Raw genomic sequence first — 22,807 nt, 5'->3', positions numbered from 1 at the left:
TGAAACTATAATTACACACCCCTAGTTTTAGAAAATTCTGCGTACCCCCCTGAGGTTCACAAAAGTTAACACATGCCCCATTGTGCCAGTTTAAGACTAACAATGTTAAAAATATGAGGTGAACTGACAAAATTGCCCTTGACACTTGGGTTTCAAAACCAATAAACCGTTTAGGGTTTGAAATTGGGAAAATTCCCAAATCTTCTCCTCTACGCACCTGCAAGTCATCTTCCTCCCTAATCTGTGACCTAGAAGAACCATGACCACAGACGGCACGGCGTTGAGACCACTGTCCGCCAACTAAATTTCGAACTCATTTGACAGATAATGCAATTGAGTTATGGGGATCTATCATCCACCCTGCCACAAGTTCAATCTAAACAATTTGGTGCTCCAAATGAGCATAACACACTTCTTCCACCTGGGAAACCTGATAAATTTCGGCCATATTTCATTGGAGATTTTCCTGTTGGGCCATCAAATAGACCTGGGACTTCTTCAAACTTACATTCAGAGCATCCATTTATGCTCAATTCTTTCGCAAACAGTAGTTTGAGCACTCATACTGTGAATTGCTCAAGCAGCTGCGAGTTTCAGCAAAAGGAGGATGAACAGGGGGCAAATAAGTATTCTAAATTGCCAAGTTTTTTGGATAGAAGAACACTTAATTTTTTGTGGGATGCGCTCATAACCACATGCATGCATGGTAGTGAATCCACTAGCACCCGGGTGCTGCCTGAGCCCAATAAGCAGCTCAGTAGCTCTTCTGCTGCAAAGGATGACACTACTGGAACTAGTTCTATGACAAGCAAGCTTCCTCATTGGCTCCGGGAAGCTGTTAGTGTTCCAAACCTGATCTGCCCCCAACTGTTTTGACAATAGCTCATTCTGTACGCTTGCTTTATGACGAAGAGAAACTGACAATTCCACCATTTACTGAAGAAAGCGAAATGTAGGTTGCGAAAGCTCAAGCGGATGACACCAGACGCAAAAAATTTTAGATCAGTTTGCTTGGTGACAATGTTGCTTCAAGCTCTGTTCCTCTGGTACCGCCATTTCTGATGCCATTGCAGCCACCATCGATGCCTGGGACATCAGGGTTTTCATGGAGTGAACCTGATCTTAACTTGCCGCCATTAAATTTAAAACTGATGAGTTCTCCACCACCATCATCATCCTATATAAACCACCACAAGAAAATTGGCAAAGGTTTATCCATCCCCCTCTCCTGAAGTGCTTCACTTGGTAGCATCTTGTGTGGCTCCAGGCCCATAGATTGGGGGAAAATCCCAAATCTTCTCCTTTGCGTTGGGTTGTTTCAGCTCAACGTTGTGGTCATGGTTCTTCTAAATCACGGTTGGGGAGGAAGATAATTTGCAGGTGCACAGAGGAGAAGATTTGGGATTTTCCCCCAATTTCAAACCCTAAACGGTTGATTGGTTTTGAAACTCTCCAAGGGTAGTTTTTTCAGTTCACCTCATATTTTTAACGTTGTTAGTCATAAACTGACGGAATGGGAGCATGTGTTAACTTTTGTGAACCTCAAGGGGGTACGTAGAATTTTCCAAAACTGGGGGTGTGTGATTATAGTTTCGTCATACCTCAGGGGTTGTACGTGAAAATTTCCCATAAAAAAAAACAGAAAAAAGAATGAATCAATGAAAGAGGGACGTACAGTAGTGTATATTTTACCTTTCATATAAATACATGTTTCTAATTTATTTGGCCAGAAGATCGCTGCCAAGTTGCGTGGCTTCTGCACTAGCACAGGATCAATGAGAGAGTCTATAGGAGCATCAACATGGAAATGATTTTCGATTTCACGAAGGGTGGTAAATTTGTGTGTTCTTGTGCCAAAAATGATTTTGGATTTCATGAAGTGATTTTTTATTTCACGAAAAATTTCACGAAGGATGGTAAAAAAAAGATTTGTGCCAGGTTGCATCGAATATCATTTTTGGGAGAGACTTTGAAATAGATTTTTGATAAATTTTCTATTCATTTTGAGTTGAGAGCCTCTATTATAACATCTTGATTGGATATAACCCTATCAATTGAAGGCTTGCATTGAAGCGATTGATCCTTCACATAGAAGAAGCCTTTGAAGAAATCCATTGTTGGTTGCATGGTTTCATTCTCACATCATTTTACTAAGGGAATTTTTCTTCGCATAGGTAACAACGTTCCTTAACCATTTCTTTATTGATTTGAATTTGATTCTTAGTATTGATCTAAGAGTTGTGTGTTGTTTTCCATTTATTGTATTGAAATGAAACATTTAGTGGAATTCTCTTAAGTGTTGGGAGTGGACGTAGGCTCTTGGAGTCGAACCACTATAAATCTTGTGTCTCTTGTGGGTTGTTTATTGCTTTAATTTTTAATTGTACAATTAGTTTTGAAAAAAAGACACAATCCACTAGATACAACCTGTTCACCTCCTCTAGGATATCTTACACCCTGTTCCAACCTCAGGCTTGAAACTCTCAGCCTAGGCAGGGCATGTTCGGGCTCGGGTTGGTCAGGTTAAATTGACACTCCTAGCTAGTTACCCAGTACATTGAAAAATGATAGGGGTTGAGGCAGTCATTTTATCCCCACTGTGTCTGGGCATGGACCCTGTTTCTTGCTGATGTATGTTTTATATTAAGCATATGCTAATTTGAAATACATCCTTCGAACAATGTTCTTTTGCTAACTGTGCCAGCCTTTGCATTCTCTGGAATATTTTATGGTAGGAAGTTTGTCACTACATCCATAACATTCTAATGGGGGTTGACAATTGATCATTTTTTGCAACTGTCCTCAATTTCTCAGGGAGAAAGAACTAAGATGCACTAACCTCTCATAGCCACAGTTGGTAGGCCACTTAGCTTTGTACAGGTTGGACTAATTTTTGGGTAACACTTGGCCTTAGATTTCAGAAATTTGCACCAGTTCTAATTCTATGTGTTTTTTTTTTTTTCTAATTTATTCAATGTTAATTGCATAAGACCAACGTAGCCATCAGATTTCATAGTTTGTTCTAGATTTTGTTCGTATATTGTTCTGTAATTTGAATGTTTATTTCACAATAACAATGTTATTGATTTTAGAAAATCTTAACCCCAAAAAGAACGTATATGTGTTAAAAATCAAATTTCAAAGTTATGTGGACTCTATGGCTTACATGAAATGAAATGACCTGATGTTTGGAAAGAGAAGCTGGATTCCAGAAGGACTAATTTTCTCTTCTCAGAATTCCCTTATTGAGTTCATAAAATCCCAGCAGCCGGCTCATCTATCTCCTCTTGCATCAGTCCTTGGGATGCCTTCACCAAAGCAGATCTAGAAACCCTCCATTTGTAACACAGTTGTAACTTCCAGTTACATTTCTAGTTGTGGATTCCTTAGCCCGGAAGGCCACTTCTATAACATGTATGAAAGTTTGGCCGAATTACACTCAATATTATACTCCAAATTCCAAGTGTTTCACACGCTCTGAATAGAAATCTTCTTACCAATAGATGATAGCCCCGCTAGAGCAGCTAAACAAACCTTGTACTGGAGATAGGGAGAGCACTTGATTCCAAGAGGTCTCATTATGAACTTCCTGGTCCTCACCTTGCCCCCTACCATCGATCTTGCTTTGTATTACATTAAAAAAATTTCAAGTCTTGCATTTGTTGTTGGATGAAACCAAAATAGTCACATATTCATATACTTAAACGCGTCACAAGTTCCATTACAGTCCTGAGCTAATCCACCAGTTCCGGATGAGTTTGGGTTTCCCATTAGGTCCTAAAAAACTCAACTTCCAATTTTATTTCCACTTCTAAATTTTATACCCGAATAAGCAGACTCTCTCTCTCTCTCATTCATTCTTGCCCACAAATCCTTAGTAATTTACTTTGTGCCACCTAATAGATGGCCACACGTGAGTAGCAAATGCTCGGACATTACATACAACAATAAGATCAAATATTCAAATTGCTTTAGTAACAGCAACTTCAAAGAACAACAATTTCAATAGTGCCAAGAGGTCGAAGAACACATTCAAGATTTAAAATCCCAATAGATATCAATGATTCAAGTGTTTGCAATTTTTCAAAGCAATGTGTTACAATCAAATTAATACGAAAAAATGATACTTATCATATGGGATGAAGCTCTAATGGCATAACGACAATCAATTGAAGCACTTTATAGGACTGCAGGATATAATAGGAAATTCAGAATGATTTGGAGGAACAATTGAGATATTCGATGAAATACCTCCAATTTTGGTTTCTTGTTTATTCTTTGGGATATGTAGATGCAGTCTCATCCAATCTCATAACATCAACTTCTGAGATTATTGTTTCCATTATGTCAAAAATCAGATGAATCACTGTTTCCATTATTTCAGAAGTTCAACTCCAAAAAGCAGAGGTTTATTTTTAATAATTTTCTATGGAATTAAGATGTCAACAAAAGATTATATATTTTGATTGTCTTAGAGTTTACATCACATATACCTCCACCAAATATGGCTCCAAGTGCATGAATCTCTCTCTCTATGTGCCACATAACAACAACCCACACGTGCACGTTTACTAGTATTACCATATACATGTTTCTCAAATGATAGGATCAACAAGAGTCCACTAAAAAAAGTAAACTAATTTCATATACACCTATTCTTCGTACTAGATCTACTAAAAAAACGTAAACAAACTGAACATCTACAGCTACTGCTATCTCCTAATCGACCTTAATCAGGCCATTCAGATTATTTACTTTTAAAATTAGAGTTGGACATATTTGGGCAAGCATCTCTTCAGCATCAGCGAACTGTAAAAAAAAAAAAAAAAGGTAATTAATAATTAAAATAAGAAAATATATAAATGACAAAGAACAGTACCTCCTCGTTATAATAAATAGCAATATAGCGATGGAGTTTTATCAAATCTGCTTCTGTACATAATGGATAACCATTATTTGCCATTATCCTGGCATACAAAGGGGTACTTGGGACCATGTTATACCATTGTGGTGGAATGGAAGAATGTAATGCCTTGTTCATTAAAGACCAACCGCCAGCAGTATTTTTTATATTCTTATACGCCCTCTTCTAAAAATTACTTCTCAGTGCCCCACTCCAAACACCTGGGTGTGACTCATACAAATGTTGTGTATTTGGATTTTTTTTGCTCATTTAAAAAAATAAAATAAATACACAAATAAACAAGTTACAATAATGTATAAATTCTAAATCTGTTGTTGGAACCGCTTCCTCTAAAAGACCGACCTTGTAGGAAAGGGAGGAAACAATATGTATTAATGTATATTGGCGAACTATCCAAAAGGGGACACAGGTGGATAAATAATTCAACACCTGCCCGCTCCTAGGGGGACTAGTCTGTCTGCTCTGGTACGACGTTCGAACCGCTTTCTCCAAAAGACCGACCTTGTAGAAAAGAGAGGAAACAATATATATATCAATTGAAAATATTAAGTAATTAATAATTAAAATAAAAATATATATAAATGACAAAAAATAGTACCTCCTCGTTATAATGAACAACAATATCGCGATGGCGTTTTATCAAATCTGTTTCTGTACATAATGGATAATCATTATTTACCATTATCCTAGTATATAAAGGGGTACTTGGGACCATGTTATACCATTGTGGTGGAATGGAAGAACATAATGCCATGTTCATTAAAGACCAACCGCCAGCAGTATTTTTTATATTCTCATACGCCCTCTTCCAAAAAATGCTTCTCAGTGTCCCACTCCAAACAGCTGGGAGTGACTCATACAAATGTTGTGTATTTGAATTTTTTTTGCTCATTTAAAAAAATAAAATAAATACACAAATAAACAAGTTACAATAAAAAAGTTTGGGACGAACACTTATAAAGTCTTTATAAGAGCTTTAAAAAAACAAAGACTCAACAATATGTATATCAAACAAGAGTTCTAACATGGCGGACTATCCAAAAGGGGACATGGGTGGATAAATAATTCAACACCTGCCCGCTCTCAGGGGGACTCGATATCGTGACCGTTGCCCGCTCTGATACCATATTGGAACCGCTTCCTCCAAAAGGCCGGCCTTGTAGGAAAGGGAAGAAACAATATGTATATCACATAGGAGCTCTAACACGACGAACTATTCAAAGGGGGATATAGGTGGATAAATAATTCAACACCTGCCCGCCCCCAAGGAGACTCGATATCGTGACCCATGCCTGCTCTGATACCATATTGGACTACTTCCTCTAAAAGGCCGATCTTGTAAGAAAAGGAGGAAACAATATGTATATCGAACAAGAGCTCTAACACGGCGTACTATCCAAAGGGGGACACAGGTGCATAAATAATTTAACATCTGTTTATAAAAATATAAATAGTATTAATTAAATTATTAAATATATATACACATAGAGAGAAATAACTAAATATAAAAAAAAAATATCTTACCTTCAATTTGAATAAATTTTGTTGTCCCTTTAGAGAATACCACAGAATTTCAGATGTCTCAAATCCTACGACGTGGACCAATGGTCTCCATGGCAAGAAGAAAATCTAACACAAAGTTTTGCAACTTTTTTGTTGGATAGACTGTACTTGATGAGGAACTAATACTTGTGATAAAAGAACTAAAATTGTCTGCTGGCTAATATATGAAAATTTCTCTATTCTACGGATTTGCAAGAAGCTGCAAAACAGATCTATAACACACAAAAAAATCGCAAAACTTAAAAATACAATCACTTGTTAGGTAATTGTGAGAAAATTCAAGGCTAAGAAATTATATACCCCTTAGCTGACTTTGAAATGAAATCGGTATAATCCTTGCTCGACTCCCAAGTCGATGCATATGATGTGGCATCCAACTTGTCGAAGTAGTCTATCGAGAAACTTGACTTGATGTCTTGTAACTTCAAAATCGCCTTTGATAGGGTTTCTTCCTGTTGAATTATTGTAACGCTCGAAGGGAGAGAATGAACTATTCGCAGTGGAACTCTCATAGGTTCATTGTCGAGGTATGTACCAACAAATGTTGTATATTAAACCTGGTAAAAAATGTTTTTGCTATTAGAGAAGTTGTTTGATAAGTAGCCAAACTTTTGAACTGTTCCAGTGGTGTAGGATGCGTTCTAATAAATCCTATTCCAAGGGCAGAATGGGCAAACAATAATTCAACAGTAGATCAAGCAATAATCACAATGCAACATTCACAACCACAGATTATGAAGGGTTATCCAAATTTATTGAATCGTCTTATAAGTAACAAAACTAGTTCAAAAGAGTTACAAGCTCCACTAGAATATTGTCAAGTTGTTCAAAGTTAAAAAACCAGTTCTATGGATTCAATTTTCTAGGACAATCACACACTTGAAGCTTTGAGATAGGATCCCATTTATTGATTCTGAAAGCCTCACATCTCATTTGTTGCAGATGCAATCGTTTTCATCTCTCCTTCACTTTGTTCTTATTTTCTATGCCACTCCATGCATGTACCCTGATTTATTGTCATTACTTTCATGCATTAATCACATCACTATGCTTAGCCTAAAGTCAATCATGTTTAGGATATTTAGGTTTATGGACCTTTGATTTTACATTCTCGAATACTAACCATTACCTTGCAGTCGAACCTTCAGGTATGTGCTTTCTTCACTCCCCTTGTATTTTACTTTATTACATTTTTACCTGCATTTCACTTACCCATCAAAGCATGTTTTTCTTTCCATAATGCCTAGCAATAGAAGATCGGCTTGATCGGACGGGCTAGGGTGCCTAATACCTTTCCCGGATCGTAACTTGACCCCATTTGTCTCTAAAAGAGCATTTTATGAGAGTCATTACATTTACATCATGGGTCCTAAACCCTCTTCTAGGTGACGACTCCCAACATTCATTTCACCCCTCTCTTCTCCCTAAAGAGAGATGAGGTGGAGGACACGTGGCGATCCCTTGCGGACGGATCCGCAAAAAGATGGAGAAAAAAGGGTATGGACACCTACAGGGCCGCTTGGCAGGGCCGTACAGGGCGCATGGTGCCACACGCAGGGCCGCACATGGAGCTTGGGGCTGCCTTGCGGGGCCATGTAGGTCGCGGTGCTGCCTAGCGAGGCCGTGCAGAGCACACGGGGCTGCCTTGTGGGGCTGCACCCGTTGTGGTGTTGCCTGGTATGGCCGTGCCTATTTACGGTATTGTCGCGCGTATGGTACACGCCTTACTGGGTGAACATAGGTGTATTTTTGGGGTTTTTGTATTTCTGTGGTGTTAGAGGGTGGGTTCCAGGGGACATTGCCAATCATTCACGTCCGTTTGTCATCATTACTAGGGGGTGACAAAATTCAGCATCTACACTACTTGGACTATCCTTTGAAGCATAAAAGTGATGTATTTGATGCATTTAAGAATTTTTATCAAATGATTCTTACTCAGTTTGATACTCGAATCAAAATTGTTCGGTCTGATAAAGAGGGGAATACATGTTTAGTGGTCTCCAAATCTTCTTTGCTAATAATGGTATTATCCATCAGCTAACGTGTGTTGACACACCCCCAACAAAATGGGGATGCTAAGAGGAAAAATCGCCATTTATTGGAGATCACTCGTAGTCTCTTATTTGACATGCATGTTCTTAAGACCTTCTGGTCTGAAGCTCTTCCCACTGCTTCCTTTCTCATACATCGCATGCCTACCAAACTCTTTGGTTCCAAATCTCGCTTATAAACCGCTTTCACTCTTCCTCCCAAACTCTTGGATGTGTTTGTTTTGTGCATATCAACAAACCCCATCACATTAAACTTGATCCCATTATCCATCACTAACGTGTGTGACACACCCCAACAAAATGGGGATACTAAGAGGAAAAATCGCCATTTATTGAGATCACTGTAGTCTCTTATTTGACATGCATGTTCTTAAGACCTTCGTCTAAGCTCTTCCCACTGCTTCCTTTCTCATACATCGCATGCCTACCAAACTCTTTGGTTCCAAATCTCGCTTATAAACCTGCTTTCACTCTTCCTCCCAAACTCTTTGGATGTGTTTGTTTTGTGCATATCAACAAACCCCATCACATTAAACTTGATCCCACTCGGGTTCGTATCCGAAATTACGTACCATACTCCAGTCCTATAGGAAAATTATCTCCTCTAGTTCCCTGCCCGGCTCCCTGGGGAACTAATCTTTAGAATGCTCAAAAGGGTATTTATGGAAGTAAAAAAGACCACTTGTCAACCGAACTCATCCTCGTGAACCTTATAAAAGAAAGAAATCAAACAATTAGATGAGTTTGGTTTCAGAGTTCTAGTTCCATTGTAAAATTGGACCGTCCGGTTTTATGGATTAAAAAAGCATATTTCGCCCACCGTGGGGCTCGAACCCACGACCACAAGGTTAAGAGCCTTGCGCTCTACCAACTGAGCTAGACGGGCATTTGATAGTACTGCGTATACACCTATTAACTATCTAACCGAAAAGAGAGAGAGACGTTTAAGATGAAATCTTAGTGCAATAGTAAATTAGTGTGGCGTATTTTGCCAGTAAATAGGCTACTCTGCACGTCTGTACACATGCTCACATTCAAAGTTTCAAACTATATTACCTATGCATCTGAGACCCACTCGGACAACCTCAACCGCTCTTCGACTCTTTGTGTTAGTCCAGTTAGCTTCTTTGACCCAAACCTGGTCTTTTTGTCAAGATTGAATAAGTTTGGAACAGACTCACTAATCCAATCTAAGAGTAAAACTGTTAAAAGAAAACTAGAAATGTTTTTAATTTCAAAATTTTGCATGAACAACCACGATTTTCACCATTAATGATTTCTAGGATATTTTAATGCATCTTTTCCTGAAAAAAATCCAAAGTTCTTTACATGCTTTTCATGCAAAGTCATACCTTGATGTTCTCTCTCATTTTAATATGCCGTGCCAGTCCCCCCACTCCAAGAAAAAAAAAAGGCCCTGTTGCTGTGGGCTTCACTGAGCCATCGAAAGTAATACAATTCTTCAACATCAAAGCTTTCCATTTTGGCTTATCCGCCCTACTGTGACCAAATCATGATCCCAATACACAGAATTTTGATTTGAACACAATTAATCATAGAAATTTGGGTACTGCAACATGACTCTGACATTACACACAAGAAAAAAAACTTTCCATTAGGCTGTCACAACATTGAACCAACAGCTGTTAATCCCCCCCCCCCCCAAAACCCCTAAAAACAAGAGAGAAAAAAAAAAAACACAAAAAAAAACCTATCTACATTCACTACCCGATCTTAACAATGGCAGATGATGCTATGTCCTCTCTATTCAGATATGGGAGGAGATCAACTCGGAAAAATGAGGTAGAAGAAAATTCATGCACTGATGAGAACCACAATGAAGTAAGCACTGAAAGTTTCACACCTACTCTGATTTGTACTCTTGTTCAGTACCATTTCTCCATATCTCCTTCAACTGATCAATGATAAAAATTAAATCGTTAGAATAACCTAAGCAATATTAATCCTCAGGTACCAGCCTGGTGAAGCAGAGTCACACGTTAAACTTTAAAATGCAGAACATCATGCATCAGAATGCTAGGAAAAGTCCTCCCAACCCAATCCCCACCTCCAACCCCAACCAGATGAGTTAAGGTTGAACAACCATGAGTAAGTCACATCCATAGTAAACCTCTCATAAAAAGTGAATCTGATTTGGTGAATTGTGCCACAGACCGTAGCTTTCTTTCACATTCTCTTTCTTCTGCTTTGTCTTCCTCAGCCAATTGAGGAACAGGGCAGACCTCAGCGCAACAGAAGGTTGCTCCATTGCGACCTAATGGTTGCAGGTTTGAATCGGGAAACAGCCTCTTTGCGAAGTGGGGGTAAGGCTGTGTACACTACGACCCTCCCTAGACCCATGTGGCGGGAGCCTTGTGCACTGGGCACACCCTTTTTTTATCAGTCAATTCAGGTCAAATTTTTCACCAAGGAGCTATGAGCAGCATTTTGACTGTGAGGTCTTCACCACATGTTTTAACAACAAACCGGTGGAAGACAGATCCAACCAATTAGCATAGCTTAGAAACATACTACCATTTTGCTTCCCATACATACGTATACACTCCAAAATCTGCATGCAAACATGCAAGACACTATCTGGTTGAGAAAGATGAACAGGAAGGGTGCAGGTTTACCTGTCCAAGGTGCTTCTTCTGAAACCGATACCCCTGGTAAGAGATATTTAAGGAGCATTAGTTATTGACACTCTTTGCATTCCAACATACCATAATCACTAAGTCTGAGGGATTCTTATTGACTAACCTTATCAGTTCCATAGATGTAGTCGCAGTAAGTGAACACTGAAGCAAAGTTGCTTTGACTTTGACCCCCAACATAATGATGGTAATCATGGTACTCCGCACCTCCGTAGAAGGGGATATACTTTGTGGGACTCCAAGGGAAGTCATACCTGCATCAAGAGCCAGGTTAATCACATTGAAATCCTCATTTATTTCTTAATGAAAAAAGACAAGACATTGAAAGGCAGAGAAAAGTAACTAAATAAATAAGAGGCAGGTGAAAGGCAAATTAGAAGTAATTGAATCTATAGACCATGATAATGGTTTTGATGTTTGGGTGCTTCTGGTGCAAGTCTCCCATACCCAGTGTTTTAAATCTGCCAGGTTTAACCCCCTGGGGGGAGGGGATTTTAAGATCTGACCTGGGCACAAAACCAGAAAAAGGCCTTCCGGTTGATTCAATAGGGTCAACCAACAGGTGACAACAAATAAGCTACACATGTATTGTCTTCTTAATTCTCATTTTATTTTTGGGAACAATACTAATTCATTAAACTAAATTATAGTAACCACTAACCAATTTCTCTCAATATATATAGATTTAATGACCCAGAAAAGAGTTGGAATTTTCAAATTTTGAAACAAAACAATTATAGTCCATTAAATTAAGAAAAGCTTTTAAACTGATGTGAACTTTATTAATAATAAGGTAATTAATGCCCTATCAGTAAGGGGCTGATCAGTACCACCACCCTCCCCCCCCCCCCCCCACACCAAAAAAATAAATAAATAAATCAATAAAACAGTCAAGGGGCTGAATCGCATCGTACCAATCAAGAAACCAATACTATCATTATTCTTTTCCTTTCCCTAGGAAAGTCTCCAAATCACCAACCTGATTTAGTAGTGATAAGGCTTACTTGATTTGAGTTGAATTGAGCTGAGGAAGATTTCAAATCAAGTCATAGAGTTTTATCACGATCCAATCAAAACAAAATGATGTGACAAAGCAAATCAAATGATCAGAAAACTGTTTAATCTGAATTTTGGGTTGGGTTATCTTCATTCTCATGTGTGCCTATCATATGCTGTTATTATTGAGAATCAAATCACAGTAACACAGTCAAGGATTTCCCATTTATGTTGGCGGATGCTCTGTTTTAGAGCTTAATTCTGTCAGAATTGAGGTTACCACCTGAGGAGAATCTAACCATCTGATTAAGAACCCCTTTTGGGATATATTCAAGGGCCACCAGAGAGAGGCCTTCAACCAGGACATGACTCAGATCAGGTCTGCTGAGTAATTTTAAATCTCCCCTTCTGCCTTTTTATTTTTCCAGATTTGTTAATTAATCTTAATCTGACCGTTTGATCATCAACATCTTTTGGGAATCTGTTCCACTATTGGCCTATTACAATCTACCACAATCTAGTATCCATCTGAGTTTCTGAATAATTTTAATTAGGGTTTTCATATATTCTGATTTAATTTCCAGATTACACTATTTGTTAATTGGGTTAAATCTAACCGTCAAATCATCAGAGTCTTGTGCGGTTTTGTTAATGTAACATCATCCTAACTTTAATCAGAATTTGAACTCCATCCAATAAGGTTGACTTTTGACCTTATTGTTGACCTATTTCCGTTTTGGGGTTTACTTGAGATCTTGTCAAAAGGAGTGTATAATCTGATCTTAGGGTTCATCTTACCAACCTGGCTACCCCCCACCATTATGTGTCAAAGAGACATATATTTAAGTGTTCGAGACTTTGAGGGCCAAGCTTTAGGGCTCATTTGTTTGCCAGACAAAAGTGGGATAAGCAAAAAGGGGTGGGAAAAGTGTACTATTTCCCCACAAAATACCAAGGATGTGTGTGTTTGGATACATGGGGTGGGAAACTTCTAGACAAACTCATTAAATGCATTTATTCTTGTCTGGTGAGGTGGCATCTCTCTTTTTTCCACCCCATTCACTTTCAAAGTCCTACCAATTTTGGTAGGACTTTGGCACTATTCATGGAAAAGTTACTTTTGAGTCTATCTCTCTCCTCGTCCTATTTCCTTTCTTTCCCATGGAATCCCACCCCATGTCCATTTCCTCTCTCTCCCACTAAATCCCACCCCAGTACAAAATGCATATTCCATTATTTCATTTCCTTTCCTTATCAACCTAACCCACAACATGTGGGACCCACCCTCACAAGTTTCCCACCCCTTTTTATCCTGCAAACAAATGGGGCCTTAAGGAACTGGAACCAACTTGTGTCGTAAACTCGTGATTACAAAGAAACACTTACATTTGAGTGTACCTAGAACTGTTAAAGGAATCGGAACCGGAACCAAATCATTCTATTCTTAAACAGGGCCGGATCCTAGTTTTGGGACCTTAGTATATATAGGACGGTTTTGGGATTGGTCCCCTGAGAAGGAACCGGTAAGTTAAAAAACAAAAAGGGCATACCCAGTGCACGAGGCTCCCGCCACTGCGGGGTCTGGGGAGGGTCATAATGTACGCAGCCCTTTACCAAGTTTCATCCCCTGTGACATCCTTACAAGAATCTGTCTCATTGCAAGTAAAGGGAAGGAAGGCAAATTAATTTTGAAAAGAAAATAATGCAGAATCGATCCTGAATCAGTAAAGCCATCGAGAGATCAATCGCAACAGGATCACATTTAGGGCAAATCAGTAGTAGTAATAGAATTTTCCAACATTTTTTTTTTTTTACATATGAAAGAAGAAATAAAAGGGATATGACCTAGAATCACCACTACGCCTGTGGGAGGGCATCACCACTAATCCCAACCTATTGATTCACCACAATAGGGATGAGCTGCATCACCACAGTCCAAGGAACAACATCACCACTGACCCAAGGAGGCAAAAGCCAAGTTTCTTCGTAACTCAATTCAGAGGAGGCTGAATCCCCCTCTCCCTTTATTTATAATATCAAAGAAAACAAAGAAACAGAAACTTCAAATTCCAACGCAGAAATATATGGTAACCTGATTACAATAAAAGAATGAAAAAACTAAACTAAGGCCCCACCCACTTCTACAATTTAATGAGATCCAAAAAAGTAGGGGTAACCTATAAATATCCCTTAGCTGAGCCCACCATAAATCTTCCATGCAATGAGCATATCGGGTTGAAGATAATAAAAGATCCTATAAATCTTTCATGCAAGGGACCTTAGTTTAGTTGTTTTTTCAGTCTTTTAAGATCTGTATAACTTCCATTTCGCAAGCTATATCTTCTTCATTTTGGGGCCCGCAGGGGCTGATTTTAAGGAGCTCCAATCCCACCATATGCAGGATATAACAGATGGCAGTTTAAGTTTCCTAAAATATAGGAAATTTGTAGCTGGATTTAATATTCTTGGAAAAGAAGCCCTGAGATGTCAACTGGATCCCACAAACCCTGATTTTGACTTTTGAGGAATCACAAAATCTCCAAATGCAGGTTCAGTGTGAGTCAAAGAACTAGTTCAATGATGAACCAAACCCACCCAAATCAAACCAACCAATTCACAGGAAGTCTGCATCAACTTCCCTAAGCTTAAAAATAAAACTTATCCACAAGCTCTGTAGCAACACCGATTAAAATTCACACGATCAATCTTCAATCGGAAGTAGAATGCAGCAAACGTTGATCTCATCTGCCGTCCCTCCTTAGCGTAGGGAGGGACGGCAGACGAGATTTATGATTAATTCAAGCATCATAAAGAATGCAACAACCGTCGATTTGTGTAACCTATGGTACCTACTTAAAACTCTTGGCATATTTGGTAATTTTATTTTCAGATGTAATATTTCCAAGTCGAATTCACAATGTAAAGTAAAAAATTTAATAACCAAAATGTTTGAAGTTAATTGCATCATCATGTAAGTCAGTGATTACCAAAATTTTCACTTTAGTACTTATTTGATTTCCCTAGTACTGATTTTATTTAACTTTCTTTTGTTTCCCTAGCAACCAGACACAGCCCAATTGAAAATGGTCGTAGAAACCAGAATTTAAGGGTGTCAATTTGGGACCGAATCAGGAACCGTCAAACTTGGAACCGACCCATCTCATACTAAATGGGACAGTTTTGGAAGCTGATTTTAGGACCAGTTATTAAATGGTACGGGACGGTTCTGGGACGGGTCCAGAACCGAAAGACCAATAATGAACAGACTGGAACCGAACCACTAGAACCCATTTATGATGGATATTTGCTTCTTTAGGGTTAGTTAATACCTAATAGTTATAATTTATAAGGGTTATATCTTAATTACAAAGAAATTAAGGGTTATGTATCAAAGAATCACTTATAATTTGAGACTTTGAGGCCCCATAACCGAAACCGGGTTATGTCTTAATTACAAAGAAACACTTATATTTGAGTGTTTCAGACTTCGAGTCCTCAGAACCGTTAAGGAACCAAATCAAACCATCCGGTTAATAAACAGGACTGGATTCTAGTTTTGGGACCGTTTAGTATATGGGACGGCTCTAGGATTGGCCTCTTTGGGACCAGAACCAGAAAGGAACCATCCCATTTGACACCCACACCAGAAATCCATTATCTGATACTAATAATATTATATTCATGAGACATAAATACTAACCTATAGTTTTTTTCCTTTTTTTCCTTTTTTTCTTCTTGTTTAGTTTTAGGATATATCTATATTTTGAAACCTATAGATACGAGGGAGTTGATTCAAGGCCCCATGTGATAGCAAACCCCAAGAAAATCAAACTTCGCTGTGCGCTAACTCCACACCAGCAGCCAGGGTAAGATATCATCAACAACAACAACTCAGCCTTATTCCAACTAAATGGGTCGACTACACGGATCCTTACAATAAACAAGGAATATAATAAGAATAAAAGAAATGGAACACAACAACCACAACTAGTCAACTACAAAATAGTCTAAAACAAACTAACTGGGGTTAGCTACATGGATCCATGCTCTTCAATCAGCTCTATTCGACGTCATACTAGGAGCAAGACCTAAAGTATGCATGTCTTTCCTCACCACTTCATCTAGGGTCATTTTAGGCCTGCCCCTATCTCTTTTAGAACCCTCAATCTGAATCAAGTCACTCCTCTGAACTGGAGCATCCGGCGGCCTCCGTTGAACATGGCTAGACCACCTCAGGTGACTTTCTCGAAGCTTATCTTACATCAGGGCTACTCCCAAACCAGCTCTAATATCAATATGGTCATTCCTTATCTTGTCCTTCCTGGTTTTGCCACTCATCCATTTCAACATCCTCATCTCCGCTACACTCTTCTTAACTGCCCAACACTCCGTGCCATACATCATAGCCGGTCTTATGATTGTCCTGTAAAATTTACTTTTAAGCTTTAAAGGAATCAGTCAATCACATAACACTCCGGATGCACCTCTCCACTTCAGCCATCGTACTTTAATCCTTTGTGAGACATCATCTTCTATATCACCTTCCTTACTGATGATTGATCCTAGATAACTAAAAAAGCTACTTTGCGGAATCTCCATCTCATCAACTTTCACCCTTTCATTATCCATCCAAGAGTTGCTAAAGTTACATATCATCTACTCCATCTTCTTTTTACTTAACTTCAAACCTTTTGATTCCAAGGTCGATCACCATAATTCCAATTTGGCATTAATTCCATCTTTTGTCTAATCCACCAAAACAATATCATCAGCAAAAAGCATGCACCAACGAACCTCATTTTGGATGCCTTTGGTTAACTCATCCATGGTAAGCACAAACAGATAAGGGCTTAAAGTTGATCCTGCTAGGGTTTAGTTTTGTTCTTAAGTTTTCAAAGTCTGTTACTTGAGGAGTGATTTCCTTGTCTTCTTGAAACTTGAAATTCATGAACTTATCAACCAAATGGGTCTTTGATAGTCCCTCCTCCTTTTTGAATTGGGCATCTAAATTGTCCCAATTTCCTTAGCAGTCTTGAACTTGCTATATGTTTCTGCAAGTCTATCTGACAAGCAATTCAACAGATAGTCCTTGCAGAAATCCTCATCACTCGCCTATTGGTGTTCCTCAATACCATCATAATCATTGAAAGTACCCTATACGGTGTAGAATACATTCAAGTATTTTAAAGCGAACTGAGTCTTCCACTTCCAGGCATTGAATTCAGATCCACCAAAGGATTCTAGTTTGGTCATCTCAAACGGAACTGTGTGTTTCTCCATCTCAAATTATATAGGTTTTCAAAAAATTAATTTCAAAACCGAATCAAAACAATCGCACCTGATAGGAAAGGAGAACTTGAGACAGTCAGAGACTGGCGAACCTGGGTGGAGAGGATAGATCCAAGATAGCTGCGCAGGCAGAGGCGCTTCTTGGTCGCTAGTGCCGCACACTGGTGCCGCGTGTGCTAGTGCCCAAAAGCCAAAAGAAGATTCTGACAAAGAGGTGTTGTACGCTCTGTACCTTGTACGGTGTGATTCTTCAACGCACAATCACAGAGGTAATAAAGTCCACTTCTTCGGATTTAATAAAGATAACTATTCTTTAATATCCAAATCTGAAGAAGCAATCAATGATGTCACTTCTTTAATATTCAATTCAAAAGCTTTAGAAAGCTTTCTGCCAACGTCAGATCAATGCTTGCAGACTTCTCCCTTTTGATTTTTTTTTCTTTTTGAATATTGAATCAATCAAAAGGAAAAGGCTTAGGAAGATGCAATGATTGCAATCTGATTTCAAAGCAATTAATGCATAGGAATATGCAATGATAGCAATCTGATTTCAAAGCAATTAATGCATAGGAATATGTAATGATAACAGTTTGATTTCAAAGCAATTAATACTTAGTAATCAATGCTTTTCCTTTTGTCTTCTAACCTTTATTGCTTCTCTTGATTCTTTATTTCAAGTTAAAGCCGTGAAGCGAGGTAAGACCGTGAACGAAGACAATACAACCAAAGCCGATCGTGAATGAAGACAATACGATCAAAGCCGAAGCCGATCTCTGCAGAATCGTTTTCCAAAAAAGAAAACCTGCAGAATCGTGTTCCAAAAGCCGAAGCCAATCTCTAAAATGAAACTTGCAGAATCGCGACGTACGATCAACAAACCACAAACTTGATTCTAAAATCCGAAAAGGTTTTGCACGATCGAGATGAACACCGAAGCCGATCTTTCAGAAAATTAAACTAATGTTTTAAGATTGTTAGGGTTTAGGGTAGAAACCTTAAACCTGCAAGTTTTCTTTTAGAGATCGGCTTCGGCTTTTGGAACACGATTCTGCAGGTTTTTTTTTTTTTTGGAAAACGATTCTGCAGAGATCGGCTTCGGCTTCGATCGTATCGTCTTCATTCACGATCGGCTTCGATTACATTGTCTTCGTTCACAATCTTACCTCGCTTCACGGCTTTAACTTGAAATAAAGAATCAAGAGAAGCAATAAAGGTTAGAAGACAAAAGGAAAAGCATTGATTACTAAGCATTAATTACTTCGAAATCAGATTGCTATCATTGCATATTCCTATGCATTAATTGCTTTGAAATCAGATTGTAATCATTACATCTTCCTAAGCCTTTTCCTTTTGATTGATTCAATAAAAAATAAATAAATAAATCAAAAGGGAGAAGTCTGCAAGCATTGATCTGACGTTGGCAAAAAGCTTTCTAAAGTTTTTGAATTGAATATTAAAGAAGTGACATCATTGATTGCTTCTTCAGATTTGGATATTAAAGAATAGTTATCTTTATTAAATCCGAAGAAATGGACTTTATTACCTCTGTGATTGTGCGTTGAAGAATCACACCGTACAAGGTACAGTACGTACAACACCTCTTTATCAGAATCTTCTTTTGGCTTTCGCGGCACCAACGCGCGGCACCAGCGACCAAGAAGCACCTCTACCCTCGCAGCTCTCTTAGATCTATCATCTCCGCCCCGCTTCTCCAGTCTCTGACTTTCTCAGGTTCTCTGTTCCTATCAGGTGCGGTCGTTTGATTTGGTTTCAAAATTAATTTTTTGAAAACCTAAATAATTTGAGAGGGAGAAACACACGGTTCCGTGTGAGATGACCAAACCAGAATCCTTTGGTGGATTTGAATTCAATGACTGGAAGCGGAAGACTCAGTTCGGTTTAAAATATTTGAATGTATTCTACACCGTACAAGGTACTTTCAATGATTATGATGGTATTGAGGAACATCAATGGGCAAGTGATGAGGATTTCTGCAAAGGCTATCTGTTGAATTGCTTGTCAGATAGACTTGCAAAAACATATAGCAAGTTCAAGACTGCTAAGGAAATTTGGGACAATTTAGATGTCTAATTCAAGTTGATAAGTTCATGGATTTCAAGTTTCAAGAAGATAAGGAAATCACTCCTCAAGTAACAGACTTTGAAAACTTGAGAATAAAACTGATCCAAGAAAATATCCCTATTGTTGATGCATTCTTAGTGGGTGCAATTATTTTTATGTTACCCTCTACCTGGCATTCCTTTCAAACTGAGATGTATAGGATGTAAACACAAGTGGGGCTGGATGATCTCAAACGGTTCATTAGAATCGAAGATGAGAACAGAGCCAGGAACAACTTGGAGATGGTGAAACAACAACAGGCATCTGCCAATTTAGTTTCACAACCCAAGAAAAATCCTAGAAAGTCCAAGTCACCTAAGAAAGAACCCCAACAGTTGGAGGCCAAAAAGACTAACTCTAAAAAGAAGGGCAAGTGCCACAACTGTGGAAAGTGGGGTCATTATGCATCTGAGTGTAGGAGTCCTAAGAAAGGGAATACTGACACACCAAAGAAGGAAGTTCACATGATGGTGGACAAGACTGAGCTTACCAACTTTGTTGCCATGGTTGGCAAGGGTAAGGGGTTGGCCAATACATCTTCAGATTGGTGGTTAGACTCTAGGACGACTTGTCCTGTTTGCAATAACAAGAACCTGCTAACTGATGTTGTTCAAGTAGCAGAGACTGTCACTGTTGCAAATGGAGACGTCGTGGAAATGACTCAACAAGGGACAGCGAACTTGGTTCTATCTTCAGGTAAAATACTTACTTTGAAAAATGTTAAAGTCTTTCCTAGTTTTGAAAAGAATTTAATTTCAATTGGAATTTTGTTTGATGCTGGCATGTCTATTATTTTTAATAGTGGTAGAGTAACACGGTCTGTTAACTCTTTTTATGTTGGATGTGCTTACAATTTGAATGGTATGTTTAGGTTGAATTTAGCTAATGAGACAATAAACCAGGTTAACCATATTTCACTTGATCCCAAAATGCTACACTGTAGGTTAGGAAAATGCTCCAACTAACTAAAACTCATAATTTACCATTAGACACTTCAATTAGATTTAACAAATATGAAGTGTGTGCTCAAACCAAAATAACTAGAAAACCTTTTAAACCGGTTTCTAGGAGCACTCAACTTCTTGAACTTATACATTCTGACATTTGTGACTTTAAAAACTACACAACTAGAGGAGGTCGGAAGTATTTGATAACATTTATAGACGAATTTTCTAGATATTGTTATTTATACCTGTTAAAATCTAAAGATGAAGCATTTAAAAATTTTAAAATTTTCAAGAATAGGGCAAAAAATCAGTTGAACTTGAAAATTAAAAGATTTAGAAGTGATAGGGGAGGAGAATACAAATTGACAGAGTTCAAGGAATTCTGTGCCTCTGCGGGCATAATCCTTGAAACTACTGCTCCCTACTCACCTCAATCAAATGGCATAGCTGAAAGAAAGAACAGGACGTTAACAGAAATGTTAAACTCCATGTTATTGACAGCTGGCATGCCCTCTTGCTATTGGGGAGAAGCAGTGTTGACTGCAAATCACATTCTAAATAGACTACCACATTCAAAACTGACTTCTACACCTTATGAACTATGGCATAACCATCCCTGTAGATATGACACTCTTAAGGTTTGGGGTTGTATAGCTTATGTTAGGATACAAGACCCTAGGAGACCTAAGGTGGGAACTAGAACAAACACTTATGTGTATCTGGGTTGTGCAGAAGACAGTGCTGTAGACCGACTTTTGGATCTATCAACCAATGTGGTGATAGAATCTAGGGATGCTATATTCTTTGAGGATAAATTCCTCAGAGATAAAGGCCTGACCTTGCCGAGTCTGACAGAAATGGTTACAGAATCACCTTTGGAATCTGAACCAATTGTTTCTGACACTACTCCCACAATGCTCCCTGAATCAGAGTCTAGAAGAGTATCTACTAGAGATCGAGTACCTAAGAATTTTGGTTAGGATTTTGTGACTTACCATTTAAAGGCTGATCCATCCACCTATAAGGAAGCGATGAGATCTAGAGACTCACTACTATAGAAAGAAGCCATTGACGAGGAAATGAGCTCTTTAATGCAAAATGAGACCTGGCACCTTGTTGATCTGCCTAGAGGGGCTAAGACAATAGGATGTAAGTGGGTACTGAAGAAGAAACTAAATCCGGATGGGTCTATAGCCAGGTATAAAGCACAGTTAGTAGCTAAGGGCTATACTCAGGTGTAAGGGATAGATTATTTTGACATCTACTCCCTGGTCTTCCATTTGGCAACGATAAGGATTCTTCTTGCCATAGCATCTATTGAGCACTATGTTGCACATCAAATGGATGTAAAAACAGCTTTCCTATATGGAGACCTAACAGAAGAAATCTACATGAACCAGCCTGAAGGGTTTGTCATGGAAGGTTCTGAAAAGAGAGTTTGGTCTTAAACAAGCACCTAAATTGCGGCATGAGAAGTTTGACAAGACAGTAAAGAGCCTTGGTTTTCGGACCAGCAACTCAGATAAGTGCCTTTATTTTTTGTCTGAGTCAAACAAGCTCACGATTATTTGCTTGTATATAAACGACATGTTGATTCTAGGTTCTGATTTCTCTGTAGTGAGTGACATTAAAGAAACCTTGTCCAAAGAATTCGACATGAAAGATCTTGGTGTGGTAGACACCATTCTTGGGATGAGAGTAAGCTTCAGTGAGCAAGGGATCACCCTTAGTCAGTCTTATTACATTGAGAAACTACTTTCTAGTTAGGGATACAATAATTGTAAACCGATTAAGACGCCCTATGACTAGAACAAACGGTTGAAACCTAACACAGGTGACACCGTGAATCAGTTAGAATATTCTAAACTGATTGGTAGTCTTATGTATGCAATGAGTTGCCCTAGGCCAGACATAGCCTTTACGGTAGGCATGCTGAGTCGTTTCACTAGTAATCCTGGAAAAGACCATTGGGATGCCCTGACGAGGCTAATGAGATACCTTAAGGGTACTCTAAGTTATGCTCTATGTTATACTGGACATCCTCCAACTTTGGAAAGATATTATGATGCATCTTGGTGCTCAAATTTGGGAGACAGCAGATCCACCAGTGGTTATGTATTTACACTAGGAGGAGCAGCTGTAGCATGGAAGTCCAAGAGACAGACTGGTATTACTCTGTCATCTATGAAATCGGAACTTTATGCTCTAGCTTCTGTGGGAGATGAAGCAAAGTGGATAAAGGACCTGATCATGGATATT

At 38.6% G+C, this 22,807-nt stretch overlaps 2 protein-coding genes and 1 non-coding gene across 4 annotated transcripts in view; 1 reads left to right on the top strand and 2 right to left on the bottom strand.

Annotated features, from left to right (window-relative positions):
• Nucleotides 1–312: 312 nt before the first annotated feature.
• On the top strand, nt 313–956 carry LOC122654466 (protein CHROMATIN REMODELING 4-like). Its single transcript, XM_043848567.1, has 2 exons — nt 313–729; nt 843–956. The coding sequence occupies exons 1-2, from the start codon at nt 328–330 to the stop codon at nt 954–956; spliced, it is 516 nt and encodes a 171-aa protein (XP_043704502.1). The 5' UTR covers nt 313–327.
• Nucleotides 957–9,351: 8,395 nt separating this feature from the next.
• Nucleotides 9,352–9,424, bottom strand: TRNAK-CUU. The gene has a single exon. It is a non-coding gene; the product is annotated as a tRNA-Lys (tRNA).
• Nucleotides 9,425–10,251: 827 nt separating this feature from the next.
• Nucleotides 10,252–22,807, bottom strand: part of LOC122669732 (methylsterol monooxygenase 1-2-like) — a 49,529-nt gene continuing 36,973 nt past the window's right edge. For both annotated transcript variants that reach the window (XM_043866585.1, XM_043866578.1), the window contains 3 exons: nt 11,302–11,449; nt 11,175–11,207; nt 10,252–10,453 (listed from right to left, as the gene is read on the bottom strand). In XM_043866585.1, the coding sequence (XP_043722520.1) occupies nt 10,403–10,453; nt 11,175–11,207; nt 11,302–11,449 (232 nt within the window). In that variant the 3' untranslated portion in view covers nt 10,252–10,402. The remainder of the gene's footprint in view (nt 10,454–11,174; nt 11,208–11,301; nt 11,450–22,807) is intronic.

The sequence above is a fragment of the Telopea speciosissima genome, chromosome 1 (genome assembly GCF_018873765.1).
Source record: "Telopea speciosissima isolate NSW1024214 ecotype Mountain lineage chromosome 1, Tspe_v1, whole genome shotgun sequence".
NCBI lineage: Eukaryota > Viridiplantae > Streptophyta > Magnoliopsida > Proteales > Proteaceae > Telopea > Telopea speciosissima.
This window is presented reverse-complemented; position numbering and strand designations above follow the sequence as displayed.

Coding starts and splice junctions, on each gene's coding strand:
- LOC122654466 (XM_043848567.1), top strand. CDS start 328: ATGCAATTGAGTTATGGGGATCTATCATCCACCCTGCCACAAGTTCAA. Junction 730..842: donor GTGAATCCACTAGCACCCGG/GTGCTGCCTGAG, acceptor GGAAGCTGTTAG/TGTTCCAAACCTGATCTGCC.